The sequence below is a fragment of the Bufo bufo genome, chromosome 1, assembly GCF_905171765.1.
Source record: "Bufo bufo chromosome 1, aBufBuf1.1, whole genome shotgun sequence".
In the NCBI taxonomy this organism is placed as follows: Eukaryota; Metazoa; Chordata; class Amphibia; order Anura; family Bufonidae; genus Bufo; species Bufo bufo.
The window spans coordinates 76,633,281-76,653,466 of NC_053389.1; the positions used below are offsets into that span (position 1 = coordinate 76,633,281).

Here is a 20,186-nt window from a genome sequence, read left to right on the forward strand (position 1 = left end):
ATGGAGGGAATATGAAGTTCAATGAGCAGAGGTAGTCAGACTACGAATCCAGGCACCAGCACAGAGACCTCCTCCTACATGTCCGTTTTAGCTCTGGGTGACGCTTTTATGTGCAGTTCGCGGCAACTTAGTCCTATAGAGCCAAGGTTCCTACTATTACCTGCAAGATTGCTGTCCTTCTCTCCAAAAAGTTAGTGTTATGTAAATCAAACGCTCAGAATTGGCCTCCAGCTTTGCCATCATAACAACAGTATTGGCATTGGTTCTGAAATATTACGATGCTGTAAATAAATGTCCATTAAAGTACCTTATTCTAAAAAAAACATATTGTCAGTCAAAATGCAGACGTCTTTTAAGTGTCTATAGGAAAACTAATATGTACGCTATCAAAATAGGACGCTCCAAAACCTTAGTGAAACGCAAGAATTTACCCATTTTTAAAAAATACTGAATTTTCTCCATCAGGATATGTACACGTGAAGAAGCTTGTGCTATCCATACGTCAAGGACGAGCTCCTCTGTAAACTGTCCACAGCGTTTAATACGCAGTAGATTCTATATATACAGTGCCGGCAATTTCCTTTGTCCGTCTTCATCCCTCGTTCGTGTATAGACAAGGTTCTTTTGGTACCCATAGGGACCTTTTTGGCAGCTTGAAGAATAATGCACTCACAAAATGAGTCCATCACTTGTCCACTCTACTGGTCAAGAAGTTAAGAGTGTTCACCACATTTAGGTGCTTCCATGGTCTTCCTCCACCCATGCCACTATCTTACCCTCCCACCCTGGAATTACATCTTCGTCGTGAAATACCTGTGAGTAGAGATAAGAACAGAGGTGATCATTAGAACCAGGATTAGAAACCAACCTGATGTATGTACAGATTGCTCCACGCTTTAGACTAGTATTTGCCATCCAGTTTACACACACATTTAGAGCGATATTCTCCCCTAGAAGCATTGATTATCATATTAAAGGGGTTGTTCACCCCCTAGGGATCTGTTCTACAGACTTCACACTATGGCCAGACCCACGGTAGGAATCATACTTACCTGATCCCGACACATTTGGGTTCCAGCTCTATTCCATGCCACGCCGGCTCTGCAGCTCCCGGGTCTAACGATGTCAAACTCCGGTTTGACACCAGGTCACGTGAACACTACAGCCAATGGCTGGCTGCGGCAGTGATGCACCACCCATGCGTCACGTGAACCAAGGACATGACACGTCACTGCTGAGGCCAGTCATTGGCTACAGCAGTCACGTAAATCTGTCTCAAACCAGATGTTGATGTGGAAAGACCTGTGACCTGCAGAGCTGGCGGGGCAGCGATGGAGCCAGAAGCCAGCTGCAGGAATCAGATAAGTATGATCAACACTGTGGGGTCTGTAGAAAAGGTCCCCAGGGTGAACAATCCTTTTAATATCACATAGAGAGTTCAAGAGAGCTGTGACCGACCCCTGCTTTGAGACTTGTTGCCTGTAATCACTTGGAGGAAGGGGGTCCTTGTCAGTGTTTATGGTTCCTGCAGTCATAACATTCCTAGACAACTTCTGAGACCCATGCTGATCACAAGAACTAAGGTACTTACCTCTTCTTTGACTGTTCCAAATTCTGGATCCAGAGCTTTGAAGTGGTATCGGTGGTTTCCTTCTCTGTCAATGGCTGTCTTGAAGTCCTTCAGTGTCACCTCCCCCAACCTGCAGGACATATCAGTAGTCAGTAAATGAACAGTAGACTGGGGACTAGTGCTGAGGACGTAGGTGCTGGCATTCTGTATAGTTCACAATCATTTCTGCCAAAATATCTTAATTACCATCAGCTCATTCCAGGACACAGTGGTCTCGAGAAGCCAATGGCCTATTTCAGAACCCCCGATAATGGAAGTGGAGAGATCTGGTACCTGAAGCACATTGATACACACAGACACGGAATTACCTCTTTGGTATGTTGACCATGAAGGGTGTAAGCGAGCGATCTGTAAAATACAGCACTTTGGTGCAGGAATTACTACTTCCCATTACTGGGGCACTTTGAGAATGGGGCATCTCTGTAAGAAAATACAATAATCCAAATGAATCTTCATATATTAAAATTCTGTCATCAGCAGTCACCACTAGAGGGAGCTTCTAAGCTATGGGAGTTCCAAAAACAGCTGAGTGTGTGATACTAGAACATGATCACAGTACCCCCATGCATCTGTGGCCACATTTTGGGAGACGCACCACCTACCACACAGGTGCACACACAAGTCACTGCACTGATACATTGCAAAAAAAATTGGTCACCTACCCTGTCTCTGACCCTACGCGTTTCTGCACACATACGACCAATAGTGTGTCCTCAGGGGTACAACAATAGGAGATAACATAATGGGTATAGTCTTATGGTGTGAGACTACGCTTGGTAAGCAGCCCAGCAAACAATAAGAAATCCTTCCGCACCCCCCAGGAGAAGTTCACCAGGCAGGCCAGTCAATGGGCGAATGCAACACCACTATGACGTCACCATCTGCTTCCGCCTCATCAGCTGAATGTGGAAAGCATCTCAAGTTACAATTTTTTCAAATCTGACCAGAAATTCTTCCATCATTTGTAATGCGCTTTTCTCACAGGGACTCAAAGTGCAGGGGTAAGTTTTGTGGCTGGGGCAACTTGCTGGGAAGTCAGCGGCTGCCATACAGGAGCTCAACCCCAACACACAAGTACCCAGGGGAAACCAGAGTACCAGGAGGAAACCCACGCATATTGTCCACTGGTCGGATTTGAACCCTGGACACCAGTGCTAACGACTGAGCCGCCCAGCGATACAAGCTTAAGTTATGTCCACATCTGTGGTTGGAATTCTGGTATTCTGCTCCGGTACAATTACTGTGCCCGCCGGGGCACAAGAGATCCCATTCACTATAAGGGGCCAGCCTGGATTCTGGCATAAATACCAGTTTTGTGCCCGAAAACTACGGGCAGAAGAAAAAAAGACCAACATTTACACACAGGCTGACACACTTGATTTCACTTAAAGGATCTGTTGAGGTCGGCTTACTTGAGTTTGGAGGCCACGAGTCTCTGTATTCATTTAACTCTTTATTTCCTGACAGCCTTCCTCGTGTCTAGATATGGGAGAGGTGACAAAGTGAATATGGGAGAACCAGATGAGAGTCTGAGGACCACAGCCTCCATCTCAAGTGGTCAATACAAGGCTCACCTTCCGGTCTTGTCTCCTTTGGTTTTCAATGACGTGCAGTCTGTCCATCAAGCTTGCTATGCCCTGTTCCAGGCTGTCTATAGTGTGATGCTGAGGGTCGTGACCGCTAAAGCTATTTCTTAGACTGCGCAGAGCATCGCGGACCAGCTGCAGATCATTGGCCTACACGGATAGAAATCCGAATTATATCTCATGAGACAAGCAGCTAAATTTATGAGAACAGGACAAAGTAAAGATGACATATGTGTTATCCTGCGTCTACATTGGCGTCATGACCTCCATTAATCTTATCTAATAGGATTATCTCACTAAGATATGCCATCATTGTATGATCGATGGGGTCCAACCTCTAAACCTCCCACTGATTCTGACAATGAAGGCGCTCTGTTTTCTGGCTGCAGGGTTAGCCCTAGCCACCCACTGCGCAGGGAACTGCAGCCCAGCTACATTCATTGAATGGAGACACAGCCCTAAACCGGAGGCCCCATCATTCTCAGGATAGGTGAGGGTCCCAGAGGTAGTACCCCTCCAATCATGAAGTATATCATAGTGAAATGCCATCCCTATCATGATATGAGCCTTTAGGAGCAAAGGGGCATTGCCGTTACACCTAGAGGCTTTGCTCTCTCTCTGCAACTGGCGCTCCCTCTGCACTTAGATTGGCAGGACCAGGCAGTGAAAGTGTCATCACACCTGCCCTGATCAATCAAAGTGCAGAGGAAGTGACAGTTGTAGAAAGAGCGGAGCCTCTAGGTGTAATGGTAACGCCCCCGTTGCTCCTAGAGGCTCATCTGCATATATTGAGACATTTTTCTCAGCAATGCGGGCACATATGAACATGGGGCCAACACGGACGTCTTCAGCTGCCAAGTGCACATGTAACAGATCAGTCTGTGTCATAGGGACAAATCTACTGACAGATGAACTTTTATATTAAATTACCTAAAATCGTCGTTATTTTACGCTATTATGCCTTATTCACACATCAGTGTTTTAGTCAGTGATTTTGAGTCAAAACCAGGTGCAGATCTTCCCCTTATACCTTATGTCTGTGGAGGCTCCACTCCTGGTTTTGGCTCACAATCACTGATGGAAATCACTGACGTGTGAATGAGGCTTTACAGATAGATACAAATGAAACTTTGTGTAATTGTTGGGCAGACTAGATGGGCCAAATGGTTCTTATCTGCCGACACATTCTATGTTTCTATGTTGTTCTTTGCACCCTCCACCTGCAGGGGTCACTGTTGTCTAATAAGACACTTCTTTCCATTCACTCTAGCAGACAATAAAACCTGGCTGTAATGACAGCCTTAGGCCTCATGCACACGACCGTTGTTGTGTTCTGTGTCCGTTGTTCCGTTTTCCCTGATTTTCTGCGGACCCATTGACTTTCAATGGGTCCGTTGAAAACTCGGATAATGCACCGTTTGTCATCCGCGTCCGTGATCCGTGTTTCCAGTCCGTCAAAAAAATATAACCTGTCCTATTTTTTTCATGGGCAACAGTTCGTGGACCCATTCAAGTCAATGGGTCCGTGAAAAAACACGGAGGCACACAAGATTGTCGTCCGCGTCCATTTTTTTCCTATCATTTGCATAGCAAACTTGACTTTTTTTTCACTTTCCTTCATGTCTGGTGATGCTCCAAAAATCAAGGAAGACACACGGAAACAAAAACGGAAATGGATCACGGAACAACGGAACCCCGTTTTTCGGACCGTGAAAAAATACTGTTGTGTGCATGAGGCCTTACTGGTAGTCACCCAAGTCACTTCAGGTACTTACATTTATATTTCAGTTACCATAGTCCAGTATGTAAAGTGCATTGTAGGGAACTTCAGGATTATACAAGGTGCTATCAGGGGTTACCAGTAGGGATGAGCGAATCGACTTCAGATGAAACATCCAAAGTCGATTCGCATAAAGCTTTATTTCAATACTGTACGGATATTAGAATGTATTGGCTCTGATGAGCCGAAGTTATTACTTCGCGTAGTCTCGTAAGACTTCGCATAATAACTTCAGAAATTATACTGAGATTTATACTGTAAAAAAACATTTCCCGAACTCGGGTTCGTTTGTACAAAATGATTTGCCAAGCATCTCTAAATTATAAGTATAGCACTAGCAATCCTTATGCATCTTTGTACTTTATTTGGTTTGCGGAGAGCTGTTGCATGGTATGTTTTGTTCTACAGTGTTGTTCTCAGCCATAGCAACGTGCCCCTGCGCCTTGGGATGTGCTGACTGACCCCCTTTTTCTTTGCAAGGTATCACTTGGTATACAGTATAAATCAATTACTAAAGTTATTATGCGAAGTCTCGCGAAACTTCATCGGAGCCAATACATTCTAATACTGTACGGAGCGCTCGCTCCGTACAGTATTGAAACAAAGTTTTATGCAAATCGACTTCGGATGTTTCATCCGAAGTCGATTCGCTCATCCCTAGTTACCAACTATAGAGAATAGGCAGTGGTGGAAAAGGGAGGCATTGAACCGTTAGCAATTATTTTGGCCGGGAAGGTCCACTGATGCAGTCAGCTTATTCAGGTAAGGCCTAGCTCACATTTCAGTTATTTGGTCAGTGATTTCCATCAGTTATTGTGATGCAAAACCAGATGTGGGTCCAACACACAGAACAGGAGCAGATCTTTCCATTACACCTGATCTCTGTGGAGGCTCCACTACTGGTTTTGGCTCACAATAACTGATGGAAATAACTGACAAATAACTGAAGTGAGAACTTGGCCTAAGGTGGACTCATCCTACAGTATAAGTGCAGGAACCAATAGCCCATGAAAATCATGCTGTAGCTGTGGTTCAAAAAGGCTCAGTGTCCACCTCAGATTTAGAACGTCCGACCCTGTATTACCAATGAGTGTCAACCACAAAGAACTGAATGTTTAGGCATCATCTTGGAGGGTTCCTCTGGGCCACATGTAATATACCGTACCACACTTATATAGCAATACACACAGTGGACTGCTTTACCTACCGTCCTCTGAGGTGCTGGATCTCGTGTAGGACCTTTGCCAGACGTCTGTAAGAATCCATTAGTCTGTGAGGGGTGATTGATGTAACCAGTGACCTGTGAACACCAGAACCAAGAAGTAAGGAAATATCCCACCTATATATTTATTTCTACATAACATACAGGTAAATGTTTCTGGGCTAAAAAGGAAGCTACGGAGGGTGCTATAGGTCTAGTCATGGAGGGTGCTATAGGTCTAGTCATGAAGGGTGCTAAAAAGGCCTTGTCATGGAGGGTGCTAAAAAGGCCTAGTCATGGAGGGTGCTAAAAAGGCCTAGTCATGGAGGGTGCTAAAAAGGCCTAGTCATGGAGGGTGCTAAAAAGGCCTAGTCATGGAGGGTGCTATAGGCCTAGTCATGGAGGGTGCTATAGGCCTAGTCATGGAGGGTGCTATAGGCCTAGTCATGGAGGGTGCTATAGGCCTAGTCATGGAGGGTACTATAGGCCTAGTCATGGAGGGTGCTATTACTATGAACATGTACCTGACACACAGCATAGTAGCAGTTATTATTCCGGTGCTTGCATACATGCTGGCGGGATGGCTGGTTCATGCAGCGTTATCAGAAAAATAAAAATGTCATGTGATTGGCTCCTGTATCTTACCTATCATCTCCTATAGATTATCAGGATGAAACAATGCCCGTAATAAACATCCAGTTACTGTTACCCTGAGATAAGAGTCGCTTAGGCCTCATACACATAATCGTATGTATTCTGCGGTCCAAAAAAGGCAGATGAGCAACATAGATATACCGCACATATCTGTTGCATCCGCATTGACTTTAATGGGTTTGTGGTCCGCATTTTGCAGCCAAGTACAGGACATGCACACAGATCATCCATGTGCTTTCCGCATCCGTATGTCTGTTTTGCAAAAAGATAGAGTACGTCCGCAAAATGTGGACCACGGACCCATTGAAGCCAATAGGTGTCACAAAAGTTCCCGTGGCAGGTACCAGGAGATCGGAGAGACTGGCAACTCATTGGTTAAATTGACAAGTTCACTGTGGATCTTATTGTGTCTGTGTTTTGGTGAATGCCACACTCTTGGAGGTGCGGTTTATAGATTTTCTTCCTGCCTTCTTACTAGCTGGTCGGTTGTACCCTGTGGTGCTTCTGGAGTTGCCATTTTTTTTACTTTCAGATAAGTCTTGTCTTTTTTTATTGTTTTGTGTTTGTTGTATTCCCTGTTAGTATCTGGGCCTGAGACAGAGACTTCCATTCGTCCATCTGGGGAGGAATGGGTTGTCTCTGGTCCTTACAGAGAAATCAGTGCCTTGGTTTCCTGCATATGAATATTCTTACCTTCAAGGTCTATTCATATTGATAGGTAGTCAGGGCCCGGATTAGGGTTTTTTAGGAGGTGACCTGTTTCTTCCCTAGTATCGAGGCCCAGTTACTGTTCCCCTTCCCTCCTGTGTTTAGTGTGGAGTTTTCCCCCACACTGATCGTGACAATAGGTCCACAGAAAAAAATGTGGATTTCACACAGACTGCATCTGTATTTTATGGACACGGTCGTCTGCACACAGTCAGTAGTATCAGTACTTGGAAGCCAAAACCTACAGTGAGTCCAACACATCTTTCCATTATACCTTTTCTCTGTAGGATCCACTCCTGGTTTTGGCTGACAAATACTGACACAAAATACTGATCAAACACTGAGTGTGTCAAGGTGGTCTTAGTAAGTCTGACTAATTGGATTTTCACACCATGCCCCTTGCACTCATTGGGGCACATTCACTAAAGGACTTATGACTATTTTAGGCATAGAAGCGGCGGTGCTCATAACTCCTGGATACGAGCAGTGTATAATGTGATGGAAAAATGGATCCAGCCAGCAAAGGGGACAATATGGAGAATCACATTAGTAAGTGCCTTGTAGTAACGTTATCTACATGATAAATGCCATTTGCTGAAGGGAGAGTACAGTGCAGCACTGCGTGTGAAGACGGCTGGGCGTCTGTCCTCACCGATCCCTCACATAGTGCAATGTATATTAATATCTATCCCCTAAATATATATCCCTCTCCCTGATCAGCGCGGTGATTCTCGGCACGCTGAGTAATTAACCAGCCGCCAGTCAATACGTGACAGCGAGCAGTAAGCGCTCACTATTGTCAATGCGAGGAGGCAGAGTTTATAGGGACAGTTATAGTATATAGTACATAACTGTCCCTATATACTGTAGGACAGCTTCTCCCTGCGGACACATTAGTAAATCAACAAATGGAGACTGCACTATGACTGGAGGGATGAGATCTACCTGGTCGTCCTCCCGGCTCAAGAGCTGCTGCAGCAGGACCTTCCTGTTGTCTAACTCTTTCTGAAGATCGTTCTGCATGGAGAAGCAAAGGCATATATGTTTCAGGTACCCGAGGACACTTACGAGAAGAACTCTTCCTAATTAGGCTTTGCTCGTGAGTGTAATGTGGATTGTAATAGATTGCATCAAAGGAAATTCCCTAACACACAGTTCCCATATAGGAGGGCGGCGATGGAGAAATGGAATGCCTCATAGTTACTCTCCACGGTGCATTAAAGAGGTTCTCCTGGCTTTAAATACTGATGAGCTATCCTCAGGATAGGTCATCAATATCAGATTGGCGGGGGTCCAACACCCGGCACCCCCACCATCAGCTGTATGAGGAGACGGCGCATGCACTGCACACGTACCGTTTCCCGTCTCTCTTCCTGCTTTGAGATGGACATAGGAGCAGCAGGAAGAGGGAAGGGAGAGGCATGTACACACTGTGTGCCGTCTCCTCATACAGCTGATACAGTGTCGGACCCCCGCCAATCTGATATTAATGACCCATCCTGAGGATAGGTCATCAATATTAAAAGCCCCTTAACAGAATATGGTTTCTTAGTGCCGATGAGGGCATGATGCAGTTTTTTAAGCTAAAATCAGGAGCGGATAACAAAAAAGATGAGAAGTCGTATCTGTACTTACTATTTGTTCTCCTTTTATGATCCACCCCTGATTTTGTCTTCAAAAACTGCATGGCCGTACCCTACCCATGTAATGATCTCATATACAAATGTAGCAGAGTTTAATTAGTCATTTGATAGTTTCTTTTAAGTGAAGACTATGCCCCCCTTTAGGTTTGCCTGCAGCCCTATGGAGAAGAAAAGATAATACTTATGTCGCCATTAAGTTTGGCGCACATTTCGTCTTCAGCACTGTGCATATACGGGAGAAAAATCTCCCGACTTTGTGTTAATGGGGTTTTCCCTTTTCCACATTTGTGGCATATCACTAGAAGGTGCCACATATGTCATATAGACTTGGGTTCCCCCCCCCTGGGACCCGCTCTTCTCTCCAAAACGGGGCCCCCAAAGAGAAAGACAGCATACTGCGCATGCGCGGCGTCCTCTCTATTCCCTGCTGTGAGACCTCAGTAAATAGTCGAGAGATATTGTCACATGTCCTAGCGATATGCCACACATGTTGAGATGGAAAACCCCTTTAACTGCATCCACAGGCCTCCAGTCACCCAAAAGAGACCAAAGAGTGTCCTCCATCGGCACAACTGTACAGAACAGCGCAGCCGGCGGTGAGAGCCTGCACGGAAGGCTTATGTTGGAGGTAGGCATCTGACGCCAGGCCTAAGCTCTGCTACATTTGTTACTAGTATAGAGACTTAGAACCGGAAATGATCATGAAAAATGTTAAGATTCTCCTCTTGTAAAGTAAAATTGGACATGATTATGAAAGATGTCAGAACTGTGCTACCGTAATAAGTTCTTCATCTTTTTGTGCCTGAAGAGGATCTATGATTTAAAGAGAACATCTCACATTGAACATAGTATGTGAGCTGCAGGCAGCATATTATAGAGCAGGAGGAGCTGAGCAGATTGATATATAGTTTTATAAGAAAAGATTCAGTAAAACTTGTAATTTGTACATTTAAATTGATCTTTGAAGTCCAGGAGGCGGTCCTATCAATGATTGACAGCCTCCCCTCTATGACTGTGTGTACAGAGAGCTGTCAATCACTGATAGCTCCGCCTCCTGGACTGCAAAGATCAGAATGAGCAGGAATTTAAATGAATTAAATGCAAGTTGTACTGAATCTTTTCCCCCCATACTATATATCAGTCTGCTCAGCTCCTCCTGGTCTACAACCTGCTGCCTGCAGCTTACATTGTATTTTCACGGTGACAGGTTCCCTCTAATGGCTGATGGTCTGATCATGAAGGGAATCACACAAACAGGACTGAATAATTCATCGGTTGTACAGGAAGGCACCATCTGGAGAGCAGGCATTTACATGGGTACAGCTGGAGGACAATTAGTAATGGAGAGCCGGGGGCTGGTAAATGGCTTATGGAGCCTAGGGGCCGTGGCTTTATGTTCTTTCACACTGCCGCAGTATTCTTACCATATATTCAGATTATGATCCACACCTGTATTTTGACTTTAAGGCTAGGGCTACACTGGTCATGTGACAGCAGCCGCGGCCAGGTTCGCTGAGTAGCGGTGATCCCACAGAAATTAATGGGATTGCCGCACCCGTTGCAAGAAATCCAAAGTGTTGGGCATGGCGATCCCATTCATTTCTCTGGGATCACCGCTACTCGACGAACCTGTTCACGGTGGCTGTCACATGACCAGTGTCGCCGTGTAGCCCTAGCCTAAATCCATATGAATATCCCCTTAAATATACACTGGTCATTATTATATAATTGGCACATGCATCTAGTGGAAGTCCATGAGGGGGGGCCATACACTTTATAGTAGTGTCGGCGGGGTTGTGCATTTTGTGGCTACATGTTTTCTACAGGTGAAAGGTGAAAATACATGGTAAATCTGCACACGGTAGGCACCTTTAGGTACACCGAGGGAGATCTATCAGATTCCAGCTCCCATTTTTAGAAGCTCTACTAACTTCTTCGCTTTCCTCTTTTACAAAATGAACGTCCAGCTCTGGATATCAGATAGAAGTTCACTGTGATAGGACATAGGCTGTGAACTGAAGATATTTATAAGGCATTGATTGGCTTTCTCCAGGGTCCCACCAAAGACCTTCTTTTATGGCCTACCGACTAGACACCCCCACCAGATGCCCACCAATCAGGACTTCTCTGCCAGGAATCGGGACCCCATTATTGGTGAGGGGTACGGCTTTTGAACCCCTACGGTTTAGACTTTTATGAGAAATCTGATAGATATGTCATTGGTTGTGGGTAGGAGAACCCGTTCATACCCATTTGTGTGGTTTATATGATTGTTTGTTGGTGCTTGTAAAACACACCAGGACATATAACTAGACCTGTATGCGTAGGATATCTAAAGCTACCTGCACACAGTGCGAATTATGTACGCTTTTTCCATGCGGATTCTCATGCAGAAAAAACACAGAGTAAGGCCCCTTTAACACGAATGTGTGCGCTCCGTGGCCGTATTTGCGGATCCACAATACAAGGGCACCGTTCGGTGTGCATTCCGCATCACGGATGCGGACCCATTCACTTCAATGGGTTCAGAAATCCGGAGATGTGGAATGGAAGCACGGAACGGAACCGTGCTTCCGTGGGGTTTTGTCCCGTACTTCCGTTCCTATCTTTTTGCGGAACGGCCTGATCGCGGACCCATTAAAATGAATGGGCCCTCGATCCGCTGCGGCTGCCCCATGGTCGGGGTTCGTGCATTGCAGCAGCACGGCCACAGGGTGCACACGTTCGTGTGCAAGAGGCCTAGCACAGTGCCAGCAAAGAGTATGAGGTTTCACAAATGTCATGTACACTTTGCTTTTTTGTTCCGTATGGAAATTGACCTGCCGGGCGGATTTTGAAATCTGCAGCATGTCAATTCTATCTGCAGTTCTTTTGAGCGGATTTCAGTCTTTGCAATGAAAGAATGAGACCTGCCGCAAAACCGCCATTAAATCCACTCTGAAAACCGCAATAAATACATGCAGTTTTTCCTGCGGATTTGGTGCGGAAACACACATAAATCTGCACGGAGATTCAGCCTGCCTAAATTCTGCACCAAATTCGGATTTGTTGTGGTTTTGCCGCAGATCTCGACCTTTGCATTGAAAATGTGAAATCCACAAAAGAAATCGCACAAACAATTGACATGCTGCAGATTTCTAAATCCGCACAGCAGGTCAATTTCCATATGGAAAAAAAAAAACTAAGTGCAAAAATCTGTGAACAAAAACCGTGCGTAATCCGCAACGTGTGCAGGTAGCCTAAGGTTGAATAAAGACACCGTTGACATCATAGACCATGACATGATACAGCCTGACCTCTCAGCAATACATTCACCAGGATGACCATACCTTTTGATAATTGGCTTCGGAAAGTTTCCGATGTGCATCATCCAGTTTCCCTTGCATTTGCTGTATGAGCCTATCTTTCTGCGCAATTTCTTTCTGTGGGGAAGATGCATGCATAAACTATAACACAGTACATCATACAGAAAAGTACCATGGGGGACATTTATCAAGACTACATTTTTTTCCCGCTGGTCTTGATTCGCAGCACTGCCGAAGAATGGGAAAAAGTTATGTAGAGGCGCACGCCACTGGTGTGAATAAAGATAAATGTACCGGCGTGCAAAACAATGCAAATTTAATACACCTCTATAGTGGTGTAACTCGCTTAATAAATGTCCCCGTCCCCCCAATTCTTAATCACATTCCATAGTAAATTACATATACCGTATTTTTCGCCCTATAAGATGCACTCCCCTCCCCCCCCTCAAAGTGGCGGAAAAATGTCAGTGCGTCTTATAGGGCAAATACTAATAGGCGCTTCCATTATGGAAGTGGTCATTAGTACAGCCGGGCTAGGGAGCAGTGAATGCAGCGCTCACTGTGCTGGCTCTGTACTCACCGCTCTCTGGTCTTCTACTGCAAGCGCTGCAGGACCTAAACGTGCTCTGTGACCTCACACTTTGCGACGTCAGGTGACAGCGCGGCAGGAAGCGCGCTGGCTCTAAGGGTTGGTGGCTGCATTCGGAACAGGAGAGGCGAGCTGATTTTTTTGTATTTTTTTTGTCTGATCTGAGGCCTGATTAACATGGGGGTCTAATGTGAGGTCTGACTGGGGGTCGTATAAACATTAGGGATCTGATCTGAGGTCTGATTGGGGGTCTTATAAACATTGGGGGTCTGAGATGATGTCTGTTGATCTTATTAATATTGGGGGTCTGATTGGGGCTCTGAGCTGAGGTCTGATTAACATTAGGGGTCTGATCTGACGTCTAACTGGGGGTCTTATAAACACTGGGGGTCTGAGATGAAGTTTGATTGGGGGTCTTAGCTGTGGTCTGATTGGAGTTCTGATTAACACTGGGGCTCTGAGCGGTTTGATTAACATTGGAGGTCTGATCTGAGGTCTAATGAAAAATATTGTTTTATTATTTTCCTCTTCTAAAACCTTGGTGCATCTTATAGGTCAAAAAATTCAGTATAAATATATGATTTAATATATTTACTATACAGTATATTATTAAACTCATTCAAGTAATTAATATAATAAAGCTTTAGATTCTGCAACATACTTTAGATTCTGCAATAAACTGGTTTCTTTCTTCCAATTTTCTTTGCAAATCAACCTAAAAAAATTGTAAAATGTTACTACTGGTTAAATGGATACAACATGCTACTAAATGTTAATTCCAAATTTTGGTCACTAATTGCAAAAAGTACTGCCCCCAACCTTTTACAGCTTAAAGGGGTTATCCAGCAATTTATACTGATGATGACCTATCCTCTGGAAGGGTCATCAACATCTGATAGGTGGGGGTCCGACACCTGGGACCCCCCACTGATCAGCTGTTGGAAGTGGACGGCTTTCTGTGAGCAATGCCCCCTCTTCCTTGGTCACGTGATGTCACGTTCATTGGTCACATGAAGTGAATGGGGGTGAGCTGCAATACAAAGCACATCTGCTGTACAGTCGTGGCCAAAAGTTTTGAGAATGACACAAATATTAGTTTTCACAAAGTTTGCTGCTAAACTGCTTTTAGATCTTTGTTTCAGTTGTTTCTGTGATGTAGTGAAATATAATTACACGCACTTCATACGTTTCTAAGGCTTTTATCGACAATTACATGACATTTATGCAAAGAGTCAGTATTTGCAGTGTTGGCCCTTCTTTTTCAGGACCTCTGCAATTCGACTGGGCATGCTCTCAATCAACTTCTGGACCAATTCCTGACTGATAGCAACCCATTCTTTCATAATCACTTCTTGGAGTTTGTCAGAATTAGTGGGTTTTTGTTTGTCCACCCGCCTCTTGAGGATTGACCACAAGTTCTCAATGGGATTAAGATCTGGGGAGTTTCCAGGCCATGGACCCAAAATGTCAACGTTTTGGTCCCCGAGCCACTTAGTTATCACTTTTGCCTTATGGCACGGTGCTCCATCGTGCTGGAAAATGCATTGCTCTCCACCAAACTGTTGTTGGATTGTTGGAAGAAGTTCCTGTTGGAGGGTGTTTTGGTACCATTCTTTATTCATGGCTGTGTTTTTGGGCAAAATTGTGAGTGAGCCCACTCCCTTGGATGAGAAGCAACCCCACACATGAATGGTCTCAGGATGCTTTACTGTTGGCATGACACAGGACTGATGGTAGCGCTCACCTTTTCTTCTCCGGACAAGCCTTTTTCCAGATACCCCAAACAATCGGAAAGAGGCTTTATCGGAGAATATGACTTTGCCCCAGTCCTCAGCAGTCCATTCACCATACTTTCTGCAGAAGATCAATCTGTCCCTGATGTTTTTTTGGAGAGAAGTGGCTTCTTTGCTGCCCTTCTTGACACCAGGCCATCTTCCAAAAGTCTTCGCCTCATTGTGCGTGCAGATGCGCTCACACCTGCCTGCTGCCATTCCTGAGCAAACTCTGCACTGGTGGCACTCCGATCCCGCAGCTGAATCCTCTTTAGGAGACGATCCTGGCGCTTGCTGGACTTTCTTGGACACCCTGAAGCCTTCTTAACGAGAATTGAACCTCTTACCTTGAAGTTCTTGATGATCCTATAAATTATTGATTGAGGTGCAATCTTAGTAGCCACAATATCCTTGCCTGTGAAGCCATTTTTATGCAACGCAATGATGGCTACACGCGTTTCTTTGCAGGTCACCATGGTTAACAATGGAAGAACAATGATTTCAAGCATCACCCTCCTTTTAACATGTTAAGTCTGCCCTTTTAACCCAATCAGCCTGACATAATGATCTCCAGCCTTGTGCTCGTCAACATTCTCACCTGAGTTAACAAGACGATTACTGAAATGATCTCAGCAGGTCCTTTAATGACAGCAATGAAATGCAGTGGAAAGTTTTTTTTGGGATTAAGTTAATTTTCATGGCAAAGAAGGACTATGCAATTCATCTGATCACTCTTCATAACATTCTGGAGTATATGCAAATTGCTATTATAAAAACTTAAGGAGCAACTTTTACAATTTCCAATATTTATGTAATTCTCTAAACTTTTGGCCACGACTGTACAATGTATGGAACTGTGCTTGGAGAGCTCTGGTGAACTCGGCGGCTCCGTGAAACAGCTGACCCCCGTCAATGTGATAATGAGGACCTATCGTGAGGATAGGTCATTATTGTCCATTCCTGGATAACCCCTTTAAATCTTTACCAAAGTTTTGCCATTTTTAAAGGGTTTTATTCAGGATTTTGATACTGATGGCCTATTCTCCTGATATCTGATTGTAGGGGGTGTAAGAAGGTACAAGGAATCATCGTGGATGATAGGTACGTGTCACCGAGGTTTCTGGTTTCAGTGGAGTAAGAGCCGGTTTTTATGTGTTAGCAGCAGTTGCTGTTTGACACCTTGATACTTAGTATGGCTTTAATAGCTGATCCGGGATGGCTCTTACTGGGAGTAGTCAAAGTGCTGGGTGGGTGACTACTCCCCATGTTCCAGGCCGGGTTTTGCCAGGCATAAAAACCAGCCAGCCCTGCCAGGTGAGAGGATTACCGCCGTCTGACAGAGGGCGAACAGGCCGCCTCACGCCTGTGAACTTGACAAAGCAGAACTTCCAACATGGTGTGAAGTAACACCCAGGAGAAAAGGTGACTGTTTTGTATATGAACTTTTCATGTGTGTGAACGATCACCAAGCAACTTGTGTTTTTGTTTTGCTTTCACGTGTGAATAAACACTGATGTTTTGAACCAAGAACTTGTACTTTCCCTCTGTGCGGCACCCGCTAATCCTAACTACCAGAGCGAATCCCCATAGGGGTCAGAAACCTGCTACCCCCACTGATCTGGTGTTTGAAGAGGCTGCAGCCTCTTCAAAGAATGTGACCTCACATGTCCTAGATGCAGCTCAGTCCCACTGAAGTGAATGGGGCTGAGCTGCAATACCGAGCACAGTCACTATACAATGTATGGCGCTGTACTTGGTAAGCTGTGAGGAGGCCGCAGCACTCACTGAAGCTCTGCGGACTCTTCAAACAGCTGATCGGCGGAGGTGCCCAGAATCAAACTACCACCCATCTGATATTGAGGACCTATCCTGAGGACAGGCCAGAAATTATCTAAATCCCGAACAACCCCTTTAAATTCTTAATCTCTCCTATTCTTTGGTTTTGCCACACACAAGATGGTTCCACTGTGAATTTTCCACAGCGGAAAATGTGCTGCATATCTGCTGGAGTACTGCAGCAGCACAATCGGCAGAAATGTTGCACGTCTGCAATTTAAAGTGTGAAATCTGGATTAGGAATCTGAAACATAAATTGTCATTATGTGTGGATCCGTCACTGCAATTTTCAAGTTTTTTCAAATCTGATTTGTAACTACTGTATTGCGATGCAGATTATCTGCACTCGATTCCACTGCAGATTTTCCACCCCGTATCCGCCACATGTGCATGGCTGTACGCTTCCTGTAAATACTGGTTGGACAGCAGCGATCTACCATAGTGTTCCATGTACCTCTCTTCTGCCCCCCAGTGCCCAGGCTTGGGACATATGACTTACACTTTGATTGTGCAGCTCATCTTTGTCCATGTTGGTTCTCAGCAGTTCTTGCTTTAGCTGAAGTACGACGCCTTCTTGCTGAGCCATCCTTTGCTGCAGGGCATCCTGTAAGAAGGAGGACACCAGTGCTAAGAGTACATCTTCATAGGAATCAGTGAATTCACCAGACATCATGTGTCACCAGTAAAATCTTCTATATAAGGACTCATGCACACGGCCGTAAGTGTTTTGTGATCTGAAAATTGCGGATCCGCAAAACATGGATCCCAGCAGAGTGTATGCCACCATTTATTTTTTAACTTATCCTTGTCTTATCCTTGTCAGCAATAGGACATGTTCTATTTTTTGCGGCTTGGATGCGGGCAGAAACTACGGCCGTGTGCATGAGCCCTAAGACTGAGCACATGAGCAGTTAAGAACGAGCTTCACTTTTCTACCAGTCATCTGGAAATTTCCTGAAGGACTGGTCATTTCTAATCACGGCAGAATTTGAAGTACACAGAGATCAATGTCTATGTTACTCAACTCGCCCGGTTCCAGCGCCACATTCTGCCGGGAAGCTATGGCTGCTGCCAGGGGCGTAACTACCATAGTGGTAGACCATGTGACTGCTATGGGGCCCAGGGCAAGAGGGGGCCCAGTCTTAGTTGGGATCATCTCCTTCTATACTGGAGGTGATAATCTAATCAGGACTCTACCCTCTAAAGGAACAACTTTTAGCAAATGAGGCAGTGGAAAATGGCCCAAGGGTCATTGAAAAGGGTTTAGGAGGAAACCCTTCTGTCCTGTTTGGGGGGCCTGGTTTGATCCTTGCTATGGGGCCCTTACTTCTCTATGTACGTCACTGGCTGCTGCCAATGGCCTTGTCTGTTCCTAGGCGAGCAAACATTACCCCATTCCTGCTTTGAATACTTTTTTAGTATACAGTGGGATGCAAAAGTTTGGGCAACCTTGTTAATCGTCATGATTTTCCTGTATAAATCGTTGGTTGTTACGATATAAAATGTCAGTTAAATATATCATATAGGAGACACACACAGTGATATTTGAGAAGTGAAATGAAGTTTATTGGATTTACAGAAAGTGTGCTATAATTGTTTAAACAAAATTAGGCAGGTGCATAAATTTGGGCACCACAAAAAAGAAATGAAATCAATATTTAGTAGATCCTCCTTTTGCAGAAATTACAGCCTCTAAACGCTTCCTGTAGGTTCCAATGAGTCTGGATTCTGGTTGAAGGTATTTTGGACCATTCCTCTTTACAAAACATCTTTAGTTCATTCAGGTTTGATGGCTTCCGAGCATGGACAGCTCTCTTTAAGGCCTCATGCACACGACCGTTTTTTTTTACGGTCCGCAAAAACGGGGTCCGTAGGTCCGTGATCCGTGACCGTTTTTTCGTCCGTGGGTCTTCCTTGATTTTTGGAGGATCCACGGACATGAAAAAAAAGTTGTTTTGGTGTCCGCCTGGCCGTGCGGAGCCAAACGGATCCGTCCTGAAATACAATGCAAGTCAATGGGGACGGATCCGTTTGACGTTGACACAATATGGTGCAATTGCAAACGGATCCGTCCCCATTGACTTTCAATGTAAAGTCTGGAGTCTCTTTTATACCATCGGATCAGAGTTTTCTCCAATCCGATGGTATATTTTAACTTGAAGCGTCCCCATCACCATGGGAACGCTTCTATGTTAGAATATACTGTCGGATATGAGTTACATCGTAAAAACTCATATGCGACAGTATATTCTAACACAGAGGCGTTCCCATGGTGATGGGGACGCTTCTAGTTAGAATATACTACAAACTGTGTACATGACTGCCCCCTGCTGCCTGGCAGCACCCGATCTCTTACAGGGGGCCGTGATCAGCACAATTAGCCCCTCAGGTGCCGCACCTGAAGGGGTTAATTGTGCGTATCATAGCCCCCAGTAAGAGATCCGGGGCTGCCAGGCAGCAGGGGGCAGACCCCCCTCCCTCCCCAGTTTAAATTTCATTGGTGGCCAGTGCGGCCCCCCCACCCTCCCTCTATTGCATTAATAACATTGGTGGCACAGTGTGCGCCCCCCCCCCCTCTATTGCATTAATAACATTGGTGGCACAGTGTGCGCCCCCGCCCTCCCTCTATTGCATTAATAACATTGGTGGCACAGTGTGCGCCCCCCCCGCCCTCCCTCTATTGCATTAATAACATTTTACACAGGAAAATTATGACGATTAACAAGGTTGCCCAAACTTTCGCATCCCACTGTATGCTTCCTAAGGCAACCAAAGTGCAACCATGATGTCACGCCTTATGTCCTATTTAAAAGGGAATGGTCCTGATAGCCATTCCTGGTGTTGGAAGTTTATCTTATTCTAAGTCTTGTTCCTCTGTTTCTGCTCCTGTTTATTCCTAAGATTGATTTTGGTCCTGACTGGGCTCCTCCTGTTTGCCTGGTACCTGTTTTTATACTCCTGGATCTGTCTCCTCACCGTGCTTCCATCTCGTCCTCTCGCCTGTCATATTCTTGACCGCTCTCCTGGCTCCTGTCCTGACTAAGCTCCTACTACTGTCTGGCACAAGGAAAGGTATAGAGTGGGCTCGGCATGCATGTTGGTACCTGCTTCCCTTTTAATGGAGGCCATTATGGCACCAAAAATGATAAAAAGCATAACAGGTAGTATTTAGTGTTAGGACCCGTCTAACAGAGATCGCCTTGACGTTCGGCAGACGGGCTCAGATGGTTTTGTACAAAATGCATTTGCCAGGCATCTCACTTTATAAATAAGCGTAGCATTAGCACTATCATTTTTGGCATTATTGTACTTTATCTGATTTGCAGGGTGCTGCTGCATTGTCTCTTTTTTTCCTCTAAGCTCCTACTACGTCAGCGCTGATGCCACTAATATCTGATTGTTCAGTGGACTGCCACCTGGGGATCTTCCTGCAGAAAAGTCGGCTTAGATGGACAACCAGGGGATCCCTTCCACACCTCAGT

General features: G+C 45.1%; 1 protein-coding gene across 3 annotated transcripts in view; it reads right to left on the bottom strand.

Moving 5' to 3' along the window:
* Nucleotides 1-450: 450 nt before the first annotated feature.
* Nucleotides 451-20,186, bottom strand: part of DIXDC1 (DIX domain containing 1) — a 123,208-nt gene continuing 103,472 nt past the window's right edge. For 2 of the 3 annotated variants that reach the window (XM_040426360.1, XM_040426351.1), the window contains 10 exons: nt 17,204-17,308; nt 13,758-13,811; nt 12,532-12,624; nt 8,505-8,576; nt 6,204-6,296; nt 3,205-3,366; nt 3,043-3,109; nt 1,939-2,050; nt 1,592-1,700; nt 451-813 (listed from right to left, as the gene is read on the bottom strand). In XM_040426360.1, the coding sequence (XP_040282294.1) occupies nt 733-813; nt 1,592-1,700; nt 1,939-2,050; nt 3,043-3,109; nt 3,205-3,366; nt 6,204-6,296; nt 8,505-8,576; nt 12,532-12,624; nt 13,758-13,811; nt 17,204-17,308 (948 nt within the window). In that variant the 3' untranslated portion in view covers nt 451-732. The remainder of the gene's footprint in view (nt 814-1,591; nt 1,701-1,938; nt 2,051-3,042; nt 3,110-3,204; nt 3,367-6,203; nt 6,297-8,504; nt 8,577-12,531; nt 12,625-13,757; nt 13,812-17,203; nt 17,309-20,186) is intronic. The other variant, XM_040426367.1, reaches the window with a different exon arrangement.